The following is a 23,977-nucleotide window of genomic DNA, read 5'->3' as shown; positions in this document are numbered from 1 at the left end:
AATTGGTGGAGGGAGGAAGGGGAAATTTCTCTAAAGTACGAATGACTACTTACTGATCCCTGATACAACGCGATTTTGAGTTCTCCGTTTGGTGGATAGTGAAAAGTGAAAGTAAGCTGTCAGGAAGCTAGCAGGTGACCCACCGCCTAGGTCGACTTATTTAAGTTAGAGACAGTGCGTGCAATTTAAGAGTTAGACCCTGTAGGTTCCAGTCCAAACAATTCCCGACTTTCTACCACCTACGACCCCGACAAACAATTTTCAAGACTTTTCAAATGGACAGGTACATCAGATGGAAAGAAACCAATAGACTGTATGTTCAATACAACTATTATAGAATAGAGTCACTAAGAAGAATTTTATATAGGCCCGACACTCCACCATTAGTCCTCGAGCTAGATGGCAGCCCAACACTCTGGACAGAGAATGGGAAACTAACTTACTCATTCACAATTACTTTGCGCAGGGTCATAGACAGCCAACAGTTCTGGTTTTACTGGGATCCTTTTATAGATCCTAGTAAGAATGAATTTATTTTATTATCCCATGATCCAGAGGGTAATATCAAGAAGATCAGTATTGAGGAACATTCAAGACATTTATCATCATTACCGAGAATTTATCAGTTCCCGGACGAACCGGAATCATATTATGTCGAAGAGGCTAAGAAAAATTGGGACCGCAGTACTATAAATGTACGAGAAAGCTTACCCGATACCTGGACCACGCTTTTAGAACCGGGGCATATCTATACCCTTCTTTGGACGGGCCAAGAAATTCCATACTGGGATTGGGGTACGGCGCAGCAGAAGATAGAAATGAAAACAAAACACCTGCCTATCTTGGTTGCGGGTGGTGCACATCTCACCTTTACTGTGCAAGAAGGAAGAAGACCGCCAATTCCCTCACCTCCGACGCCGCCACCAATCAGTCCAAGTGAAAGAGTGTACGCCCTTCAATTCCACTCAAGAAAAGAGTTTATCAGCTAATATCAAGACAGGGATGGCGCACCTGTCATGAGTCTGGAGTTGAGCTGCAGCTCCACAATGCCTCTTTACGGGATGTTGGACTTGTCCATTCGGGTCGTATACCACGGTCCATCATCCGACAATGAGAGCCCTCAACCAATCACTTTCCATACCTGGGCGTTTAATCCATTTGACGCCTTTCGTGTCTATCGCCGTCTCCGTCCTAGTCAGTCTGATATGGAGACAGAGAACGAATGGAAGAGATCCGTTGACGACCGGTCACCGCATGTGTTTTGGGATAACCCTGACAGAGTGCTCAACGTGGCGGAAAATCCAGAAGGTCGCTTCGTGACGCTCTTTCCCGGGGAATCCTGGTCCAAGTCGTGGTCTTTTGATCTGCCCGACGACCTCCGGCCTGGCGAGCAGGTCCGATACCAATTCGTAGGAATTACACTGGACTGGTGGGACTGGGGTACGGCCGAGGATCACGCGCAAACCATTGTCACACTACCTGGCTCGGGGATTGAGCCCATTTCGCACCCGAAGAACAATGATAACCGATCGAAAGTGGTTATACCGGCTTCGAATATTGTGGAGTGGACGATGACTAGTGACTGAACGGTGTCTTGTCGTTAGAAGACTGTCCTCAAGTGCTACTATTTCTAACATGATTACCGTGATTACAGAAACAAGGCCCTTAGGCCGTTCACTCTATCGTGGGTAGCATTCGTTCTACCCGCCAAGCCCTATGATATCTACTATGGCCTTTAGTATTAGTACTAGTCGTTCAATCGAGCACTTCGTAATTTCCGCCTGGTTTCCTTACCATATCTCAGATCGCAAGACTACGCATATGGTATCAAAGGCTGCACGGATCTGGTCCAAGGTAATCTAGATCGTTCATGTGCGCCTTGGTACCTCAATAAGCCACATGACATTCTCTGTCCTGACGACAACGGGAATGAGGGTAAATGCAAGAAAGACAGAGCTGCATGGAATGCTGAGTCATGGCAAAGCCCCGGGGGGGGGGGGGGGGGGGGGGGGGGGGGGGGGTCTACTTTAGTGCGCAATGCCAACGTGCAATTGAAATCAGCAATGACATCCCAGTGGTGTCGGCTACGAGCGACGACGGCGGAGACACGACCAGCCCTGTTTCAACCACCCGGAGAAGAGATACAAACTGCCCCGTATACGATGACTACCTCATCTGGGACGAAAATGAGCAGCCTCTGAACGTCACGGGCTATTTACACTTTGGGGACTCATACGCCGCTGGTATGGGTACGGGATCGACCTCGTGGGATAGTTGCCGTGTGGGCTCCAACAATTACGGAAAACTTCTCTACAACTATCTGAATGACTCCAGCATCCCCTTCTCGAATTATGCGCGCTCGGGAGACACTACGACTGGACTAATCAACCAAGTTAAGAAGTGGAAAGACACCACGTCACCTAATATCGGCACTTTAACAGTGGGAGGCAATGACGTGGGATTCAGTGATATCATCCGCAACTGCATAACTTGGGAGACATTTCATGATGCAGAGGAGTTCCGAGCCTGGTGTGAGCAGAAAAAGGACAAGGCGAGGTCAATCCTAAGTGATACCAGCTCAGCGGGCGTGAGAAACAAGCTCAAGGAAGCTTACCTCAGTATTCTCAATGCCTCACTCAACGAGGATTTCATGCTATATGTCACTGGTTACGTCGGCTTTTTCAACTACGACACCACCATCTGTGACCTGACCACCTTTGACTGGTGGTGGACGGCTTATAACCCTATCCTTCCAATAAGGGAAGTTGTTCCTTTCCTGAAAACAGCTTTACGGAAAGAATTAGACGACCTAGTAAACCAGATGAATCAAGTGATACAGGACGCCATCGAAGATGCCAACACAGCTTATGGCTCCACTCGCGTGACCTACGTCGATATGCAGCCATTATTTGACACACATCGGTTTTGCGAGGAAGGTGTCTATGAGCCCAGTCCTAACCGGGGAGAGACGTTTTTCTTCCTCAGTGGGTGGAATGATTAACCACATGAGCACGACGAGCTGGTCCGCACCCCTTCCTTCTTCTTTTTGCATGATAAACCTATCATGATTGCTTATATGTATGATGTAGGTCACGGTTGAAGCGGAAACTGCCGCCGTTGAAGCGGCCGAGGTGGTCCACATGGTGTCTCTGGGCAGCATTCCCATCGCCGACGCTGCGACCTGCAATACCACCCTAGGAACCGACCCCGATCCCTATGCTGTGGCGATGTGCGACGCGTCCATTGCCATCTCTACGGATCCGAATGGTAAGATAGCTCAGCTTCTCGTCCAGGCCAATTCCGACATTGCGAGCGGGAACTACAGCAGCACCGCTATTCGATGGTGGTTACCCACTCGCCAAATCAAGGCCTTCCATCCACGCTCAGATGGGATGTTTGCCTTCCGTGATGCCGTCTGGGCCGCGATCCAAGCCAATACTTAAACAGATTTCCACCTTTTCGATTAGGCATAATGCTTTGGGGTCGTCTGAATTGGACGACTCAAGGTTTATTATGAGGATTCGTTGAGTAAGCATATATGCAACCTGGGTTTCAGTTTAATTTCCTGTTGAGATGCTGATGCTGCGGTCTGATTAACAGCGGGGGCCATGGCTATCATGGATACGGAGCCACTAGATGGTCAGGATTATAGGAACGGAGTCCTTGGGTATATTACCTTGGTAAGTGGAGAACCACTCATTTATTCATACCAGGATGTTGTTAATAATTTGCAGGGCGTTGATACGACCGCAATCCATAATGGAACCACTGAAGACCCGAGTAAGTCACATGGTCTTTTTGGCATTCAGTGAGATCGTGTTGGCTAAACGAGTATTCTAGATCCCCCTATCCCAACCGGTGGAAGTAACTAGCATGACCGAGGGTAAAAGTAAAGTTGTATGTACGTTATAGTATGATTCCCATAGATTGCATAGAGACTCATTGTATAGTGTGAACGGAATTTGAACCTGTCTACGGACTTATCTCGGAAAACTCATGCCATATCTCTAGACATTCATAGCTTGGCATTCCTAATATTTTCCCTCCTTTAACTACCAAACTGTGAGCATTTCTCAAATTAACAAGATATCTATTACCAAAGAATATGCCTAGACATCAATATGCGGCAAATTATTCCCTCAATAATACTCCTTGCCCTGTAAAGTGGCAATGAGTCTGCTTAGACGAGAATCCAAGGCAATCAATCATTAGCCAGCATCCCCAACACAACTCTGCACAAGGCAGAAGAAGAAGAAGAAGAAGAAGGGTCTAGACAACGTTCCAAAGACTAAGCCAGGAGTTCGATCCACCTTTCATTACCGATGATGATCCCCTTGTGTATCCACCGTCAGATGGTTGTGGCCCGAACCAGCCCGGCCCCAGTCAACAACGTTTTGCAACTGAAAGGCTTATAGGATTATACATATAGTAATCGCCAACATTCTTCTATATTATTATTATTATATCACATAATAGGTAGTCAGACAATACTAGACAGATTTTTACTGCACGTTAAATTACTGCGATCGTAGTTACACACGCAGAACTGTCCCACCTATCCCAAAAGTCAAATATAGTAGAGTAGTATTCATTATCATCATGAATAATTTTATCAACCCATATCATATCCACTGCAATTTTAAACATCACCACCAACAAAACAAAACAATTATCAACTAGGTAGGCAACAATATTATCACATCTATAAATTGATAAATTGAAAACTCACTGACTCAATTTTCAGACCATTATATTAAACTTCTCTCTTCATCAAATGTTCATTAAAACTATGGAGTAGTATCATCAACCCCTTCGCTTAGCTGACAGTCGCGATCTCCCGCCGCCTCCTCTGTTTCAGATTGATACACCCACCCCCCGCAATTTCAATCTCGATGATTCTCGAAACTGCCGAAATGGTCCGGAGCTAGTAGTAGTACTTTGTACTACTTACGATCTAAAGTCTGTGAAGAATTTTTCTTTTTCTTTTCGATGGGTCCAGTTCGTGTTTTGATGATGATGGGATGATGGGTTTAATTTGCCAAGTTTCTGGTGATGTGATTAATAGTTTGTTGTGGGGTTGACTATTGCTGGGTTTGGAAGGTGATTAGTAGTAAGTATTGGAATCACATGCTTGGTGATTTTTGTGATTGTGTAAATGAGCGTAGCTGGGATTGTGTATTGAGTAGATAGGTCTCTTTTGAGGTGGTATAGATGTTGAGTAAATGGAGAAGAAAAAGTACTGAAGGCGATAGACGACGTCATAGAACAGCAGCTACTAATCCATCTCCTTTATTGGTTTATGCAGGTTTCTCAGGACAAACTCTTACCTAAATATATCGCGCATACTATCTGCTACTATTGGTAGTCATGTGTAACCAATGATGCTTCGAATCCACATGGCGCATACAGTGGGCGGCTATCGCACAAAGAAATTGTTGACTCGCAGCGCGTTTACGTGCTTCTTTGATCCATGAAATCCCAGCAACGAAGAATCCAGTAACCGGTATCAACGTGTAGCAATTAAATCACGGAGCCAGCCGCCCTCCGACTTGGTGAAAGAAAGAAACGGTGGGAGGGTAAAAAGAACCCCACCGATCCGACCAAACTTTTGCGCCGACAGGGTCCGTCCATGCGGGGATCATGATCTGAACCATGGTGCAGGAGGTTGGATGTTTACTTGTATCTTGGTTGGGTCGTAAGTCGGCGGCTGAGGATTGCCAACATTCCCTGCCACTTGCATACGGAGGATTTTGTTTTCTTTTTCTGGACCGGAAAAAAAAAGGGCGTGAGTTGGTGTAGTGTAGTATGCTTTGCTTCATACGGGGCAGCGGGATGCAATAAGATTTTCACCGGTAAGACAGGGACGGGCATCTGGTTCGCCACCGAAGCGCCAAGTCGGCACACGCGCTCATGGCTGGGTGGAAGGAATTGCCTGGGGGAGCTTGGGATTGGGCTGAAGGATTATCTTGGAGATGGAGATGTATGCTTAGTTGAGTTTTTCTGTGGTCGAATGAGGTGTCCCAGGAATGGTCTCGCCCACGCCATCTCTTACAATGGGGTTTCGTTGAGCCTGATAATGACAGCCCCCGGTTGATGGGGACTGGAATGATGACAGGAGAACGAACTTCTTCAGTGTCCTTCGTACGTATGGAATGTTGGGATCTTGGTAGAGGCGAAAAAAAAGGAAAATTTGTTTCGCCTGGACTCACAATTCGCTGCTGCCTTTTGGAAAGAGTCATAGAAATGCACATCTTTGCTCAGTGGCTTGCGAGGCTGTGTCCATCGCCCCACGTCGGCTTCATCTTCCGCAAAGGCTGCAATGTAAGGGCAAGGGGAGCTTCGGTCAGTGAGCAGGTCACAGTTGACCAAGCCGAATGGCGAACTTTGAAGGCTCATTCGCCGAGCAGAAAGAATGATCGGAAGATGTGGAAAGGGCAAGATGACCGGTCGGACAACGTTGTCTAACTCGTAGGCTGGCGGATGATACTTTTTACTTTTAGTTGCAAGCCGATCAATCAGAGCGAATCCGCGACCTGCAGGCGTTGATTGGCAAATGCCGGCGCCAACCGCCTTGGGCCCAGCCAATGAAGCGTCGGGCCGGGCTGATGGTGCGACGGATGGGCTGGCAGGGGTAATACTGAGTCTCTTGTATCTACTCAGTAAACACAGTAATGCGTCGCTAGCCGAAGTCCCAGGTTCCGCTGCGGGTTTGTTTCATCTTTTCGACTATGGAGTCCCTTTTGCTAGGGACCACTCAGGGTCCATCTGCACTCCCAAAACTATGTGTCCCACGACTCGACATGCAACCCAACCCAATTCACTGTCTGTCTGTCAATCTTCTCCCCCCTCCCCACTCACACGCATCTTGACTTTCGGTGCGCGCCTACTAACAGCCTGTCTCATTCCGTCCAGTCTCCTGGGTACCCTGATTCACCGTCATGGCGTTCTCAAACAGTCCAAATCTTAAGTATATAACACCCCCCGGGGATGCCAGTGTTGATCCCTTTTCTTCTTTCTCTTCTTCAACCACGCTGGAGCGTTCAGTCCTTTCTTCGTTCTACACTGTTCGACAGTCCTAATATTACCAGGCTAGTCCTGCTTTCTTTCGACACTCCTTTTGATTTCATTCAAATCTTCGTTGTGTGCCTGCGGCAAACTCCGACCTTCCCTTCTACTTCCTAAGAATTGAAGCTATCCTTGTCCAGTGGTATCACACTCTCGTGACAAAGGCCTGTTTCGACTAGACAAAGTCAACTTTGGGACAAGCTCACCTTTGATTTGGTTCTACAAAGGTATTGTCATCTCGTCTTATCCTGGTACTTTCCCGGGTACATTTTCATTGTCTACCATAACCTTGTGCCCTTCTACACATCCTTGGCCATATACTGCTTCAACTATACGGGTATCACCGTCTGTTGCTCCTATGCCTCTTACCAACGAATCATGCATGATCTCAATATAAACCTACAACTTCATCCTTTCCCTTCATTTCTCTCCTTCATAGCTAATCCATCTGCACTAGACTTTTGCTCAACGCAACCATCTGTTCTGTCTCGTCTGGTACGGTCAGAAATTCAAACACTCCTTTAGCTGTCGAATAGTGCAAAACAAAAACGACGCTCCTTCACCATGTTCTCCAAGTCGATCCTTACGGCAGCTGCTCTTTTGGGCATTTCGGCCGTCGAAGCACACATGATCATGACTGAGCCCATTCCCTATGGAAAGGATACTCTCAACAACTCGCCTCTGGCAGCCGATGGCAGTGATTTTCCTTGCAAGCTGCGCTCCAACACCTACGAGGTCAGCGAGTGGAATACCGCCCAGATCGGGGAGAGCATGCCTTTGACCTTTGAGGGTTCCGCCACCCATGGTGGTGGCTCCTGCCAAGTCAGTCTGACCACCGATCTGCAGCCGACCAAGGACTCCGAATGGATGGTCATCAAGTCTATCGAGGGTGGCTGCCCCGCCAACGTGGACGGAAACCTTTCCGGTGGTGCTTCCATGGCCGATCCTACCAAGTTCAACTACACCATTCCGGAAGGCATTAGCCCCGGCAAGTACACGCTCGCCTGGACTTGGTTCAACCGCATTGGAAACCGTGAGATGTACATGAACTGTGCACCCCTCGAGGTCCAGAGCGCTTCTTCTTCTAAGCGGTCCGATGTTGAGGAAAAGCGCGATGTTGAGAAGCGCTCTTCCACCTTCCCTCCCATGTTTGTCGCCAACGTCAACGGCTGCACCACCTCCGAAGGTGTCGACATCCGATTCCCGCAGCCCGGTGACGACATCCAATACAACGGCGAGCCTAGCAACCTGGCTTCCGCTGGTGCCGCCGCCTGTACCGGTACTCCCACTTTTGCTGCCGCTGGTGACAGCAGCTCTGGCTCCAACTCTGGATCTGGCTCCAGCTCTGGTTCCGGCTCTGGCTCCGCCAGCTCTTCGGCCGCTGCTGTTGTTACTTCTGCCCCAGCCGCCACCTACACTGCTCCTGCGGTTGCGAACACTCCTGCACCCAGCTCTGGCAGCAGCGGCTCCAGCTCTGGTGCTGGCTCCAACTCTGTCTCCAGCCCTCAACCCAGCTCCAGCTCCAGCGCAAGCTCCAGCTCCAGCTCCGGTGCGCTCTCTGGATCTTGCAGTGTGGAGGGCCAATGGAACTGCATCAATGGCTCCTCTTTCCAGCGCTGCGCCAACGGCCAGTGGACCCCTGCTCAGAATGTGGCTGCTGGTACCCAGTGCACTGCTGGACAAAGCTCCAACTTGGCCATTTCTGCCATCAAGTTGAAGCCCCGTACCGTTAGGGAGGGCCGCGCCAGACGCCACGCTCACGGTGGACATGTGCACGCTTAAACGTGGATTGATTGAAAATGTGATCCGGGTGGCTAGCCCATACCGATCGAGACTTACATTCGTTTCCTTGCACAAGGCGTAGTGCTCGGACCCTTTTGAGATTTCCTGTTTACCTTCTTGTACCATTTGCATTTTCAGTAGAGAGGATCCCAAATGAAATTAACGTTGGCCAACGATTTCTTTTCCGCTTTACACAGTAGTATTTTTTTTTTCTTTGTTCATTAATCATAATTGTAGACTTGTAGAGTGTAATTGCATAGATAGTGTTCTGGGCGTCAGCTGATCTCTTGTGGCGATATTGTTACAGACAGGACTTTGTATGGCTAGACTTGACATCAATGAAAATTGAAATTCCAATTAAGTCATACTAGATAATGTTATGATGTAGTTGGTAGTGTTTTGTGTATCGCTCTCAAAATTCTCCGCGAGACTATATTGATTCCAAAAAGACAAGGAGAAATTGCATGTATGAAGGGTAGATCCAAGCACATAAGGTATAACCGCGGTTCCCCATATCGATAAGATCAGTTCCGCCTCAGGCATCAACATCCACCCAAAACGGCAACAGGGCTAGGGCTTTGCCGCACCCACGACGGGCGGGTGAGACTAAGCGAAAATTTGCGCGCTCATCTTGAGATGCTCGATCTCCAACCTCGAACGACGACAACGACCACCCTACCGTCGACAAAAATGGCGTCTCGTCCTACCGTCACCATCGCCGGCGCTGATGGCAAGCCCACGGGGGCTACCTACCCCCTCCCGGCTGTTTTCGCCTCCCCCATCCGTCTTGATGTTGTCCAGTATGTTTCAGCCTTTTACGACGAAAAATCGACTCGCTGGGAGAACGAATGAGAATGCGGAGGAAATTCGATGGCTGACGGATTTCGATTTACAGGCAGGTGCACACCGGTATGGCCAAGAACAAGAGACAGCCCTACGCTGTGAGCGAGAAGGCTGGTGAACAGACCTCTGCTGAGTCCTGGGGTACCGGTATGTGCACAAATCTGAAGGAATTGCCAAGAAATTGCAGGAGAATCGGGATGACTGATGGATGTGAATAACTTCAGGTCGCGCTGTCGCTCGTATCCCCCGTGTCTCCGGTGGTGGTACTCACCGTGCCGGTCAGGCCGCTTTCGGTAACCAGTGCCGTTCCGGTCGTATGTTCGCCCCTACCAAGGTCTGGCGCAAGTGGCACCAGAAGGTCAACGTTGGCCAGAGGTATGATGAGATTCCGACCGATGAGGCAGAAGGAGAGGAACTAATGGGTGTTATTTAGACGTTTCGCTACTGCCTCTGCCCTCGCTGCTTCTTCCGTTCCTTCTCTTCTGTTCGCTCGCGGTCACCGCGTTGCCAACGTTCCTGAGGTCCCTCTGGTCGTTGACTCCAAGACCTTCGAGAACTCCGCTGTTACCAAGACCAAGGCCGCCGTTGCCCTCCTCCAGGCCGTCGGTGCCGGTGCCGACCTCGTCAAGGTCCAGAAGTCCCGCAAGATGCGTGCCGGTAAGGGTAAGCTGAGGAACCGCCGCTTCCGCCAGCGCCGCGGTCCTCTGGTTGTCTACAACCCCGAGGTTGATGGCAAGGACCTTGTCCGTGCCTTCCGCAACATCCCCGGTGTTGAGACCTCCTCCGTCTTCTCCCTCAACCTCCTCCAGCTCGCCCCCGGTGGTCACCTCGGTCGCTTCATCGTCTGGTCCTCCGCTGCTTTTGAGGCCCTCGACAAGGTCTACGGCACCACCACCACCGCCTCCGCCCTCAAGAAGGACTACCTCCTTCCCCAGAACGTTGTTGCCAACGCCGACCTGGCCCGTCTCATCAACTCTTCTGAGATCCAGTCCGTCCTCCGCGCCCCCAAGGGTGAGGCTCGCACCAAGCGCACCAACATCCAGAAGAAGAACCCTCTCCGCAACAAGCAGGTCATGCTCCGTCTCAACCCTTACGCTGCTGCTTTCTCCAAGGAGAAGCTCGGCCAGCAGACCGTTGAGTCTGCTAAGCCCGAGCGCGCTTCCAAGGACTTCCTCAACACCCTCTACGAGGCGTAAGTTAGAGGTCCGGGGTTTCACGCTGGGAAGGTATGATATGAGATTGTTTTCGGTTTAAAAGGTAGCACCAATGAACAGGTTCGCAATACCCATAATGAATTAGTAGTTTTTTTCAGTAGCTTTCCAGTAGATGCTTCTGACGTAGTGCTTGTACACCTGACATGTTTTGAGATTAAAGAATCGACTACATTGATGTGGTCGGTATCACTTCCAACCCACCATCTATCATTACACTCCAATGCTTCAACAGAAGAATAACAGCATTGCATTTGATACACCACCCAATCTGTACCACTAAACCAGCCACTCTGCACTACAGAGTATAGCTCTAATCAACCAACAGTACATAATCTCCAACCCAGCTTACCATCTATACCTACCCCTGCTATAACCCAGGATGACCAGCCCAACTCAATCACAAACAAGCAAACATATGAACACCTATGCCACACTACTTGATTCCCTAGTTATTATCGCCGAATTGACCCGAGGATTGAATCTTGTTTGTTTTATGCTGAGTACAGGGGTGAGATACATATTTGATTTGGTACAGCTGGGAGGTACTTTCACATGATAATGTGAACCACAACTGAACAGTTACCAGTGGGTTAGTTACCTTTACTAAACCAATATCAACACGGTAGTACCTAGTATCCAACCAATTACTAACTCTCTTTACTATACTACACTTCCATCCGAAGATATCGCTAACCAGTGACATCAAGCGACTAAACAATACGTAAGTAGTCAATAGTACTAGCTGTCGGTTCGGGACTTGCATCGGGATATATAAAAATACCCACATTACTTACTGACTGCAACTGCTGTCTAGACGAACGGACACGGACCTTTTAAAAAAGTTAGTTAGTTAGTTAGTAGTAGTTCTGCTTAACTAAGGTGGCTATGTTTTGCTGTAGCCTGCATCAATCAATTACTACTAAGCTATATTAGTAGAAAGTCAAATACAAGACAGTCCAAAGTTTATATATATTATTTTGAAACCGATGGAGCAGAAGCAGCAGCATCATGCCACCCGTGACAATTCCTCATGGTGGGTTTACTTTTAGTAGTTAGGTATTACTAACCATCACCCCTATTAGTAGGACATGCCAGGTGGTAGTTGTTAGGTATAATGGGCATTATGATGATACCGTAGTTTAACTATCCGTGTACCACTACCACTACAATGCACACACAACAACAACTACTTAAGTTTACATACTCACGTACAATAAATATATATAGTAGAGCATTCAATACTACCCTCAACCCCAGCAATAGGGTAATAGTTTATCCAAATTACCCAGGCTCCTCAAGATACCAATAAATTATCTTCCTTTGTTATCCCCAACTTTACACAGAGGAAAACTAACACTGGTCGCAACTACTACCCGAACTAACTAACGCACTTTTAGTAAGTTACGAAGTCAATGCCTTAGATCCTCCCTCTCAACTAGTAACTACAAACTACTGCAACTTCATTACCTCCCAACAAATCATATCTCGTATGTGCATTTGCGCAGAAGGGTTAGTCTCGTGCTTTTGTTCGACAGGGGGGAGGGCGAAATTCATCTTCCTTGCCTTCCTTGCCTTCCTTCTGACTACTCCGTTGGTCCGTCGGTGGTGTGTGTGTGCCTTTTTGCTTTTGCTTTTGGTCGGAGGTCGGAATTTATCTGGGGCGACAATTAACTAGTACTGTATCTATCCTAGTGTTGGTTTGGTTTACTTCTGGTGGGATGGGATGGGATGGATGGATAGATGAGCCCGGTTAGATCCGAAATGAACTTACAAGTGCTGTGCTTATTACTAAGTTATCTAATATACTATCCTGGTTATTAGTAGTGCTTGTAATAATAATATCATTGTTATAATTTGGAGGGTTATTGTAAGGCGTGATTTGGTCGATATTGACAATCTAATAGTAGTGGTGGTAGTAGTAGTAGTTAGGCATTATTTCATTAGTGAAGGACATAACTCAAGTACGTAAGTACTAATAATTATGAATATATATATGAACATATCATCATGACGGGGTCTAGATATCTGTCCATATCCACACCCCTCGGTCGCGTACATACTACTTAGGTACGTACTACGGTAGAAAAATGATACCTGAAACTGCAGATCGAACTGACACGCAATATTTTTTTTTATGAAAATGAGAAGGGAAAAAAAAAATTAGAAAAAAATTATAGAGGAATACAAAGCCGATCAAACAAAGAGAAAGAGCCCACATTTATGACTCTATGACATAGTTCAATACATACTAGGCAACGGATGAAGAACCAAAAACCGATAAGGATCATCAAACACAAAACAAAACAAAGAAGAAAAGAAGAAGAAAAAAAAAAAAAAAAAAGACTCATCGGCATTTGACCTGATACCGGCAAATAAGGAAAAAAAAAAGTTCAGTCAACTTTCTTTTCCTCGGGGCCCGCGGTGACCCTCTCTCTCTCTCTCTCTCTCCACTTTCCACTTTTCACTACGTATATAGTAAGTATTAGGTAGTAGTATCTATCTATCTATCTACTTATGGTGTGAGTTGCGAGGTAAATATGAGTAAGCGAGTGAGTGTCAAGTCATATGGGTATGTGTGTGTTTCACAAGCTTGCTTGCTTGTTTGATTTGAATCCCGCTCGGCTTTTCCGCGATTTTCAGCACTCATTTTTTTGACCGGGGGGGGAGGTGCGTGCCAAGCCCCTCTGTTACGTATGTTAGTGGTTCGGTTCGGTCCACACTTTTGTTTCTCTTACTCTTTCTTCTTCTTATTCTTCTTTTTCGTTCTCGTAGAAGGCTCTTTCGTTCTCGTAGAAGGGGGGAAGCTCAGGGGATACGAGGGGGTTATTATATCTTTAGTCCATTTTTTTCATGTTTATATTAGCTTGAAGGATGGAATTGACTTTCACATGCTAATTGGGGTTGTTTGTATATAGTTGGTATAAATGTATTGCGGGACTTCCGGATAATTAGTGTAGGCTTAGGTTTCTTATTATGGCTCTTATTATATTATTTTATATTATAACGTAGTATCGGGGCAATATTATCATTCCTGTGGTGCGCTTATATTGCCTTTCTAAGTTCTTGTAGGTAGATACACACCTGAGGGATAAAAATCGCTTCAATATACTCGGTTGAGTGTAGTTCAGGGACGACCTTCCGAACTTTTCCCTTCATTTATCATTCGATTGAGTAGTATCCCCGGAAGAGAACCTAACTTTAGCACTTCCGGCCGAGCACAGTACACCATGTACTTCGTACTTTGTGTCATGATCTCTCAGGGATGATGGATGGCGTGGATAGTATCTTAGCTTCTCCCGGTCCATGCTTCCTCTGATAGCCGAGGTGGTCGACCCTTTTTTTTTTTTTTTTCTAACCCTTCATCTTTTATTTCTCAGATTTTACCTTTGGCCAACTTTCAAGGGCCCGTAGTTCGTGGGATTTCCCAGTCAGCATAACTTGAAACTCACACCTTGTCGACCGATTCGGTTTAACTTCCGGAGTGATTGAGCAAGCGAGCCTTCATGATTCAGGACGACCGACACGCTACCATGGACTATTGATCCTCAACGACCCCCACCTCATCCTACTTTGGCGCCGCGGCTACAACAAGCTTTTGGGCTAAAACCGTCGCCTGCAGCCCGTGATGTGATGGTCGGGGTGGCAATATCAATAGCATATGTCGGGTGTACGTACCTGTGATGCAGCTCGCACTGCTCGCCTACTATTAGCGTAGCGGTTGCGTCGCTGCCGGGGTGTTTTGCATACTAAGTGGTAATGATGATGGATGAATGGGGAGGGGAGGAGGGAGTGGGATCGACGGACGGGTTTTGTCGGGGGGAGTGGATATGTCTTCGGCCGGAGATGGCGCCTGCGAAGTTGGAGTAAGTAGTAGTATCTAAATTCTAAGTAGTTAGACTAGTATCTGTCTGGTTCGGTGTTATTATTAGTTGATAATGAATCGAATAATGCAACCTCACATTGCATAGTTTGCCTGCCAAAAAGGATTGATCGACGGACGGACACAATTGCTGAATGTAATTGATGCGATATTTATTCGGTCTTGAGACACCAATATGCAACGACACAAGCACACTGTCTCACCCCCTCCGGCGCTAGTTGATCCTATCGGAGAAGACCCAGGGGGTTCCGGATATGGACTCCGACCATTACGGCCGGTCGCTGAACAGAGAGCATCCTCCGTCCCTCTGGACTGGTCCTTGTTTAGCCCTAGTGCCCCTCTCCTCCTCTCCCTTCCCCCGTCGTTGTTGGGTGTACGGGCAAGATGGCCGTGGCGAATGTGACGGCGGAGATTGGCATTACAGATGTGGCAGATCCTGGTGCCGAAGGATGCCGGTGAGACACTAGAACTTTAGGGTGCAGGACGTTGGAGTCGGTTATTTAGCCCACAGACCAAACCAGTAAACCACAGTATATCTTAACAGACTACTGTTGGGTAATTGTGTGCTCTCCGATGATAACCACCACCCTGTCGGGGCAAACTACCGTGCCCTCTGCCTTATGGCTATATTTCCGTCCGTTATTCCGCTACTAGCAGCGCGAAGGAGTGGTTCCGACGGGGACGGAGGGCAACAATGTCCACTTAAACTCCGCTCAAACTAGGTGCGGGAAAGGCATAGGCCGTGTTCCCTCCTTAGTATCTCATATATTAGGCGGGAGGTCAGGGCGAGAGCACGGTTGCTGTCATCCTTTAAGGGAACCAATATGAAATGCGTCGTGGGGAGGGGAAGTCTCCCGTCCACATCCCATCTGTTGCGACTCGCGAGTTACTTCGTCCATAGTATCATCCTTGAGGGATGAGAAGGCCCTAGCAAGTTTTTACTTGCATCGGAATGCTGGAACGCCCGGCAAGCCCGCCCAATCTCGGGTTATGTTCGGGAAAACACAGATCTGATCTAATCGCACCAATCGGTGGGTGATGCCGCGGGTTTCTCCAGCACTGGGCGTTCGGCATATGAATGAGTAGGGTGTCAGTATTTGGAGTAGGCAATCTCAAGGCAACCCGTTTAGATTATTGCCCGTGATTTCTCAATTGATTAAATTTGTTTTACCCCCCTCCTTCTTACTTCATTTCCGGTTGGCGCCAACTGTGGGATCGGTGGGTGAGATCGTATGATAGTACTTTAGACTTTGCTTAGCACGGCCGTAGGGTGAGAGCCTCCGGCCCACTGTTGGAGGGGTGGGATTGGCTTTTCAAGAGGCCATCCATGTTCCTGGCTGGGTGTTGTCGATGCTGAAGATGACAGAAAGTCTGCAATACATCTCTTGAGATACGGGAAGCAAATGACTCGTCAACATTCCCCATGGCCTTCGGGATAGGGTTTTCCGCGAATAAAAATTGCTATCCAGTCAGTCGAGGCTGGACCGTCAAGCTGTCTGCTACACACTTGACGGTGCAGATCGGATCGCCCGAAGATGAGACAAATCCGACATCCCTCCTTGGACCAAACGGGCGTTGTTCCCGGCGGGCCACAAACCGTTACAGGAGACACCAAACTCAAAATCCCAGTCAGCAACAGCATCAAAGCAGCCTACCCAGCCAAACGCATCGATATTAGCCACCCCAGTGACAAGACTAACACGGAATAGAAAAGAAAAACATAAGAAAATAAAAATTCAATCAAATTAAACCAAAAAGAAAGAAAGAAAGAAAGAAAGAAAGACTCACTACTCAGGTCAGAAAAATGAAAAACCGTGGCCCTCCGGCTCGCAGACCCTCATCTGTCCGTTTTCCGGATACGCCCAGTCCACTTGGTTCGCTAGTCCCCACGAATGACAGGCTCGCGATCCTCGATGGGCTGAGGGACTGCTGCGAACTTGGGAGGCTGTTCCTTGCACCCTCCCCTGGGCGTTGCTTCTCATCTTTTTCCCGGCTTGGAGTCAATGCTCCACTCGCGTAAGGACGGACTACGGAGGTTTCCGTACTGGCCACTAGCCAAACGATAAGCTGGTGGATTTTGAGCCCTCGGGGGAGTCGCAGTGCTTGCTCACCCTGGCTGGATGTGGGAGTCTGTAGTGGTCTCTCTCCTGAACACACTGATGAGGTTGTTCGTCCGAGTTTGGTCAGTCCGGCCGAAACAAGTCGGCATATCCAGTGGCCCTCTCGGACGGGGGATTTGTTTCTTGTTGCCAGCCTGGCTCTTTCCTTCATGTGCGGATCTTTTTCTTTTTCTCACTTTCTGTTTTGAATTTTTAATTGATTTTCATTTTATTTTATTTGTCCTCTTTTTGTTTTTTGTTTTTTGTTTTTTGTTTTTACTATGGTAATTGATTAACCATTGCCTACCACCTCCTCTCTTTCTCTCCTCTTACCGGCCCCCCTAATTAGGGCGATGACCTGCCAAGTGTGCACTATGTCGGGGGTTGGCAGCTTCCATAGGGCCCAAAATCCAGTCTTTCCGCGCTGGCTTTCTCTTGTACTCCGAGTATGGGAACGGACGACTAAGTAGTGATGAGCCTCGCAAGTTGCTGCACACCATGATGATAGTTACTTAGTAAGAAGGAACAGACGCATTGTCCCGATCAAACGAAACAAGGTTAATTGCAAATGCCGTTCCGAAAAGATTGTGCTTGTCCCGTGGTCGGTGGTCGCATGAGCGTCTCCTACCCATGACTAACGGCTGGAGCTGGCAATGGATCGTTCCGAACACCAACGAGGATCCTCCTGCGGGGCGTCGGGTTGGAAAACCTAATCATGCTCATATTAAAACAGATTCAAAGCCGGCCAGTGTCAATAAGGAGAGAAAACCTGCCACCCACAGCTACCCTCCCAAAGACCAGATTGAGAAAGGATGCCGGAGAGTCTGACGATATCTAATGCCGACCCGTTCCAAAGTCTAAATGCCACCTTGCTCCTTCATGGCATGATTACGCTGGAGATGAGGACAAGGAGGCGGCGATGATGATGATGATGATGATGATGAATCTAGATTATCAACTAGTAATGAAGGACTCTCGGTAGATTTGATCTCAGCCGGCACCTAATATGAACCGCGCCCGGTGGCAGTATCCTTTTGATATACCCGGGCCGGCCATGACGACTGTCGACACACTGCCAGGGAGGATCTATCTAACTACGTACCATCTATGGAAAGGTGAATAAACTGGATGTAATCAATAATTGCCCGATGGATGGACGGACGCTTTCGCGTCTCCATTGGGAGTGGAGCTGGTCGAAGCTGAACCGAGGATGCAACTGAAAGTGAATGCCGAAGGGGACGGAGGGAGGAGGAGACTTCCGGCCCGCAGTAAGAATAGTTCGATAGTAGGGTGTATACTACTCTGGGATAAAGTAAACACGATCCAGAGCATCTAGACTATCTAAGATGCCAGATAGTACGGGTTGATTGGGTGGGTTGGGGAGGGCCTCCGTTAAACCGGAACTGTTGCGAAAAGTGGACTGGCAAGCGTTGGACTAAACCAGGCTGGAATTGTGAATCAGGCTTCGTTCTCTCTGTGTGTGTGTGATCATCCTGATCTGGATCGGTCATAAGTTGCCTTTCCATTAAAATATGCTCACTTGCTGAGCTTGGATGGCAGATTGAAAGGATCCTCAGCTAGACGGCCAGGCACTGACTGGATGATTGTATCCTCCTCTCTGCTCTTCTTCTTCTTCTTCTTCTTCTTCTTCTACTACTACTACTACTACTTCTACTTCTCTCTTTTTTGTCTCGCTCCTACTCAACCGACTCCTCCCTCTTATTCCTCCTGATCCCCTTTCTTCGTTCTCTCGTTCCTTTTCTCTGCTTTCTGCCCCCCTTTGATTCCCACTCATTCCAGGGACCGTGATTCTTATTACTATTCAAAAATCCCCGATCCTCCCCGCTCTAAATTAATCCCAGCGTGTCCCTCCTTTGAACCTGGCGTCTCCGCCCTTCTACCCTACTACTACTTCTACTTTACTACTACAGTCCTTAGCACCGGCCAAAACTGACAGGGGCATTTCCACCTTGGCCTCGACTAAGCAAACAGCGCTATTTAACCACAATTGCTCCATCCTCATCCTATCCAGTGCCCCGCGCTATCAGGCTTTATTATTTTTATTCTTATTTTTTTCCCTCTCATTTGGTGCAAACTGGCTGTCTAGCTCAGGGCCCAATATTATTTTTTCCCTTTCTACTCCTCATTAGTGGCAGGAGCTGTTCGGCCAACATCAGGCCAGCTTGACCACTGACCACTGATCCACTGAACCAACCAAATTACCTCGGAGCGGCTCTTGCAGGGTGATTTAGTTGATATTACTACTACACTCCCAAGAGATCTGTAATTTGGGCGGTTGTATTCCGGGCCTGCTGGTTAGTTGTTTATAATTCTTGGCCTACCTGCACCCCCTGGGGCACTATCAGCTCAGCAACAAACAGCCTGGTTTCCATGCTAGTGTTGTCGTGACTCTAAAACCCTGCCCTGCCACGGTCCTGCCATTGCACTCTTCCGCCCCCATCCTTCTCCCTGTCCCATCTGAAACGGAGACTGCTGCGCATCTCGGTTTTGTTGTCTGGTACACACAAAACCTACCTATCCCCTCTCAGCGAATCTGGTCTGGCGAGAACCCAACAGCATTGCAGATTACGGAGACTTTACTTCTTCTGCATGGTTCTATGCATTTTGTGGCAAACATTGGACCTGTGAAGCGATACAGTCTTGGAATGGCGAGGTCGACCCGAATTACAAGCGTGTTACGGTCATTTGCGCCATGAGTATCATCCTTTAGATGCTTACCTTCGTTCTTCCCCCATTTACCCGCAACCAGTGCAGGGTAACTCGCAAGTGAGCCCGCTTGATGCGGACTTAATACTGTCATTGCAGAATCTCCATTCTTTGAACGCCGATTTTCGAGTGTGTCATCTGTTTCAGCCCTTCAGCCCTCCAGCCCTTCCTGTTCTCACCTCCCCGGCCGGGCAGCGATCGACCTACTATTCACGGAGGGGCAATCGTGCTTCTCGAACGGCGAACCCAGAAACAAGCTCCAACACCAACCTTTGTTTTTCTCTTATTAGCATCAAAATTGTATTCTTTGCTGGCCTGCTGACAGTAGTGTCTCCTTAAATCTGAACGGCTGGAGGCAATTTGGTAGGTTGACACGCCTTTTTGGAAAACATCGAGTACGATGACGTGGTTGCTAATCCCCTTCCCATCTTGGTAGGCTCGCTTTCTACACTTCTCCTCTCCTGAAGTACGAGGATTCACCGGTCAAAGCCAAGAAGCCGTTTCTGTAGGGGCTCTGCCTCGTTATCACAGGACCCGAGTCGCGGATTCTGATGCTGTCCGGCGGGATTATTTAGGTGCTACCCTCGAATAATTTTGGACACCATAGTCACCCACAATGTCTGCTTTCCCAGCGGGCTCCTTCAGCAACATGTCGCCTGCTATAGATTCCACGTCGCAGCGACAGTCTGATCGCCCAGCTGATCCTTCAGGGCCAGCATCCCACCCGTACCAACTTCCACCCCCTCGCACTTCCGCTCCCTTGCCTTTTGGGACAGCTCCGTTTCTACATCAACGCAACCAAGCAGAAGGTCGCGAGCTGGAAGAAACATCCCTGGGTCGCTCAAAGATTCCAGGCCAGCAGCAGACGGCCAATGAACAGCTTCCGCCAGTTAGCCAGTTGTTGACCCCCACAGCCCATCCAAGCCGTCCATCATCTCCCTACCAAACTCACCGATTTGGCATCTATACACCCCCAAATGGCAGCACAGCATCACCGACGCCGTTCCGACAGAGCGACTCTTTACCACGACCTAGCCTGCACGAAAGCCCTCGGGCTTATCCAGAAAATCTCCCGCATTCACATACCAGGAGTCTCCCACCCCTAGCCCATCTCTCCACACCCGGCCTAGCACGTGAAGGTCCGCTACATCCTATTCATACTGGATCTCCTGTACAAACCAGTCAAGCTGCATCGTATCCGTACTACGGTTTCAACTCTCCGGAAAAGGAGTATACCAGAGACTTTTCTCCCAGTGAGACTCCCGATTCTGCAGCAACAAACAACCCCTCTCACACATCCAATGTGCGTTCTCATGTGGTGGATGAGAGATATGTGGAGGGCGAAGGTCTCTGCTACATATACGCAGACGGTTCGCATTGTCCCAAGATTATCGATGGAGTTCCGGTCAATGCAAATTGGGGGATCACCAAAGCCGGCAAACCGAGGAAGCGACTCGCGCAGGCCTGTTTAACCTGCAGAGAAAAGAAAATCAAATGCCAACCGAATCTTCCTAAATGCGACCAATGTCAGAAGTCCGGGAGGGAATGCAGATTCGAAAGCGCGTAAGTCTTTGGCAATGGTGCCTTGACGACCCTTGGTAAAGTGACTAACCTGTCTTGGTTTTGACACTAGTCCCCGCGGCCATCGTGCGGCCCTAAAGGCGACACAACTTGCGAGTCGATACGAACCACGAGAGAGCCTCCCCCCTGGCAGCTATGCTTATGGCGCAGCATCCCAGTCCCCGTACTCTGCGATCCGGGCTTCGGAGAGTTCGGCCTCCCTCCCGAACACCAGTTCTCAATCGCCGAGATCTGAAGTATCGATGTTGACACCCTCGGCCATGGAAGGCCCCCAAGATAGTGTAATGGACCACGAGCAGTACAGGCTCAGGATGCCGGGTCATGGTCGGCTATCCATTGGAGTGGAGGACACTGCTAGACGTCTAGCCGATGACGTTTCGCTTGGGTCTCATGACTACTCCGACATCCTCATGGAGATGAAGGATCTGGACCCTCAAGACCCTCTCGTATCCGACTGGCATACAGATCCGTTCGAGGCAGACCCAGAGGCCGCAGTTCATTATGTGGAGAGCTATTTCACCCATGTGAACGACCGCCTATACTACATGTTCCCGCGGAAACGGTTTCTTTTGTGGCTGCGGTCGTGCAATACCAAGACCTCAGATGATACTATGCTGCTGTACTCGATGATGACGCTCGGGGCGGTATTTTCCGATCGGCCCGACAAGGTGACGGCGCTCAAGAGGTATTCACGCACGGCTCGGTATGCCGTTGAACACAGTCGACACGCCCTGACTCTGCAGCTTGCTCAAAGCCGCATCATCGTCGGCCTTTGGTACTACGCCATAGGTTCCTTGGTGCCAGCTTGGGATGCAATTGGGTCGGCAGTTCGGACAGTGTGCGGACTCCGGTATAATGTTGAGTCGGGTGGGGTCATTGTCGACCAAAGCCGGCCCTGCGAATATGGCTTGCATCCCCAGGCGCTGATCGAGTGTCGCAGGCGGACTTTTTGGGTCGCTTACCTCATGGACGTGAGTAGCTCAAAACATTTCCCGCTGTTCATATATTAGGCTCCGACTAATCATCCTGCTAGCGCATGACTTGTTTCTATACGCCCTCCTCGACTTTCATCTCCGCCCAAGCGGCTTATCTGAGACTCCCTTGCCGGGAAGAAGTATACGAGGCGCAGGAATATACCACCGTGCCCTATTTCCAAAGCTTCCTCAATCAAGTACCAGCATCGCCCGAGAATGATAACGCCAGTTTGAGTGCTATGGCATTACAAGTTGAGATCTTGTCACTTTGGGGAGACGTATCCGACCACGTTTTCCGATTGTCCTTGGTGCCAGCCGAGGCATACAATCAGCTCTTCGAGGAATTCTACGTGAAGGTCGCCGGACGCGTCGATGAATGGGTCGCACGGCTCCCCGATCATCTGACCTTCTCGGCTGTGAATATGGAACGAAGTATCCGAACAAAGAAAGCGGATGCGTTCATGTCAATCCATCTACTTTATCATGCAACTCTGATGGCGCTGAATCGGTATGCTCGATACCAAAACATCCGCGCGGAAATCATAGAGCGACATATCCGCACCACGCGGACCCATGCAGTAGAGATTCTCCAGATCTCGCTCGCCCTCATGCGTTGTGCTGCAGACTATGAGCCGTCTCGTATCGTTCTGGAGCCGGGAACGGCGCGAGGAACCATTCTGAACCCCTTCCTCGGATACGTGATTGTGTCAGCGACAGATGTCCTCAGTGCGGCTGGACTGATGACTGATTTGCCGGAGAGTGTGAATCTGATCCGTGGGGCCTTGGAGGCTGTGCGAGAGCTGGCGCGCTTCTGGGGCGGTGCCATGCCCCTGGCGACGTTAATAGAAAAGCGTCTAGAAGCTATGAATGAAAGTCTGCAGCAACAGGCTGGTTCCGACCGGAAGGCGGCGTTTTTCGTGCACGGCCCATCGCTGGATAGCCAGGTGCGCGCAGGAGTGCAGCAGCAGCCAGATTTGGCGACGAACGAAGACCTAATGTATGGCGGTCTCCCCCGGGAGCAATTGTTCGGCGCACTGGGAGCGGGCGACGTTCCCTTCTCGGATGAGACGGTCCTTTGGATTAGAGAGAGGAGCTGATAGCTCTTCTACCCCTTGTTGGGATGTAACTTTTTTTTTGCATTATGAGCGGATATACAAAAGCTGTTGCAGTTGTGTTTTAGCAGGTTATACCCGGGAGGCTTGTTTGGCTTGAGTTGTTGTTGAATACATGTTGCGGTAGCCCCAATGGTGTGTGGGCTTACTGCTCTTACAAATGACACGAGTAACGATGTTGCACATGGATTGTATAGTAGAGTCGATATATTAGACGTTCCGGCAGGAGTCGTGAGTTTCAAACTAAGTTAAGCACCAGTTTCAGCATCGAAAGAGCTTACCAGATACTAGTTAGTAGTAAATGACGAGTCATGGCGAGTGTCCCACTTTGACACCGCATGAATCAGCTCGTGCTCGCCTGCCCAAATTAGGAAGTCGCCCAATCAGTCCACGGTAGTAAACAGTAGTTCCCCCCTTATGTTATTTTATGCCTTATCGGCGCTATGCTCGATCTCTCCCCGCCACAACGATCCAGCAGTTATCATCTAGTACCAAAGCTAAATCCCTTTCAATAACCAGTTTGACCCTTTCTTCCATCCAAAAGGTCAGGGCCGCCAATGTGGTCGGTACCCCCCAATGAAAAAGGAAGGGCGGACAGGAAGCTGAGGGAGGGAGTGGGAAGAACGCAAAAGAAGGGCTGACGGAATCGCCGAAACCGCCGACTTCGATTTTCCGACGTCATTCAAAATGCGTGCGCCTT

At 48.9% G+C, this 23,977-nt stretch overlaps 5 protein-coding genes across 5 annotated transcripts; all 5 read left to right on the top strand.

Moving 5' to 3' along the window:
* Positions 1-275: 275 nt before the first annotated feature.
* Positions 276-1,688, top strand: BO85DRAFT_473403 (uncharacterized protein; the record flags this gene model as incomplete). The annotated part of the gene is made up of 4 exons (XM_025662622.1): positions 276-313; positions 368-519; positions 556-946; positions 1,001-1,688. 4 exons carry the CDS (start codon positions 276-278, stop codon positions 1,584-1,586), a joined length of 1,167 nt encoding a protein of 388 aa, XP_025520622.1. The 3' UTR covers positions 1,587-1,688.
* Positions 1,689-1,975: 287 nt separating this feature from the next.
* BO85DRAFT_493973 (SGNH/GDSL hydrolase family protein) lies at positions 1,976-3,955 on the top strand (the record flags this gene model as incomplete). Its single annotated transcript, XM_025663849.1, has 5 exons — positions 1,976-2,984; positions 3,103-3,267; positions 3,601-3,680; positions 3,735-3,780; positions 3,951-3,955. The coding sequence occupies 5 exons, from the start codon at positions 1,976-1,978 to the stop codon at positions 3,953-3,955; spliced, it is 1,305 nt and encodes a 434-aa protein (XP_025520621.1).
* Positions 3,956-7,271: 3,316 nt separating this feature from the next.
* Positions 7,272-9,023, top strand: BO85DRAFT_5690 (lytic polysaccharide monooxygenase AA11 family protein). Its single transcript, XM_025665494.1, has 2 exons — positions 7,272-7,316; positions 7,523-9,023. The coding sequence occupies exon 2, from the start codon at positions 7,630-7,632 to the stop codon at positions 8,845-8,847; it is 1,218 nt and encodes a 405-aa protein (XP_025520620.1). The 5' UTR covers positions 7,272-7,316; positions 7,523-7,629; the 3' UTR covers positions 8,848-9,023.
* A 514-nt stretch (positions 9,024-9,537) lies between these two features.
* BO85DRAFT_409891 (60S ribosomal protein uL4) lies at positions 9,538-10,973 on the top strand (the record flags this gene model as incomplete). Its single annotated transcript, XM_025657454.1, has 4 exons — positions 9,538-9,647; positions 9,743-9,837; positions 9,915-10,065; positions 10,124-10,973. The coding sequence occupies 4 exons, from the start codon at positions 9,538-9,540 to the stop codon at positions 10,884-10,886; spliced, it is 1,119 nt and encodes a 372-aa protein (XP_025520619.1). The 3' UTR covers positions 10,887-10,973.
* An 8,956-nt stretch (positions 10,974-19,929) lies between these two features.
* BO85DRAFT_5597 (C6 transcription factor) lies at positions 19,930-23,524 on the top strand. The gene is made up of 4 exons (XM_025665487.1): positions 19,930-19,973; positions 20,047-21,173; positions 21,244-22,162; positions 22,225-23,524. Exons 2-4 carry the CDS (start codon positions 20,227-20,229, stop codon positions 23,260-23,262), a joined length of 2,904 nt encoding a protein of 967 aa, XP_025520618.1. The 5' UTR covers positions 19,930-19,973; positions 20,047-20,226; the 3' UTR covers positions 23,263-23,524.
* The last annotated feature ends 453 nt before the right edge of the window (positions 23,525-23,977 follow it).

This window comes from Aspergillus piperis, assembly GCF_003184755.1.
Source record: "Aspergillus piperis CBS 112811 unplaced genomic scaffold BO85scaffold_1, whole genome shotgun sequence".
In the NCBI taxonomy this organism is placed as follows: Eukaryota; Fungi; Ascomycota; class Eurotiomycetes; order Eurotiales; family Aspergillaceae; genus Aspergillus; species Aspergillus piperis.
The sequence above is the reverse complement of the archived record's forward strand: the minus strand, read 5'-3'. Positions and strand labels throughout refer to the sequence as shown.

What these genes read in the sequence shown, in the direction of transcription:
- BO85DRAFT_5690 (XM_025665494.1), top strand. Translation starts at nt 7,630, where the DNA reads ATGTTCTCCAAGTCGATCCTTACGGCAGCTGCTCTTTTGGGCATTTCG.
- BO85DRAFT_5597 (XM_025665487.1), top strand. Translation starts at nt 20,227, where the DNA reads ATGTCTGCTTTCCCAGCGGGCTCCTTCAGCAACATGTCGCCTGCTATA. An exon ending in GAATGCAGATTCGAAAGCGC is followed by an intron (nt 21,174 to 21,243) that starts GTAAGTCTTTGG and finishes TTTTGACACTAG; the next exon opens with TCCCCGCGGCCATCGTGCGG. An exon ending in GGGTCGCTTACCTCATGGAC is followed by an intron (nt 22,163 to 22,224) that starts GTGAGTAGCTCA and finishes TCATCCTGCTAG; the next exon opens with CGCATGACTTGTTTCTATAC.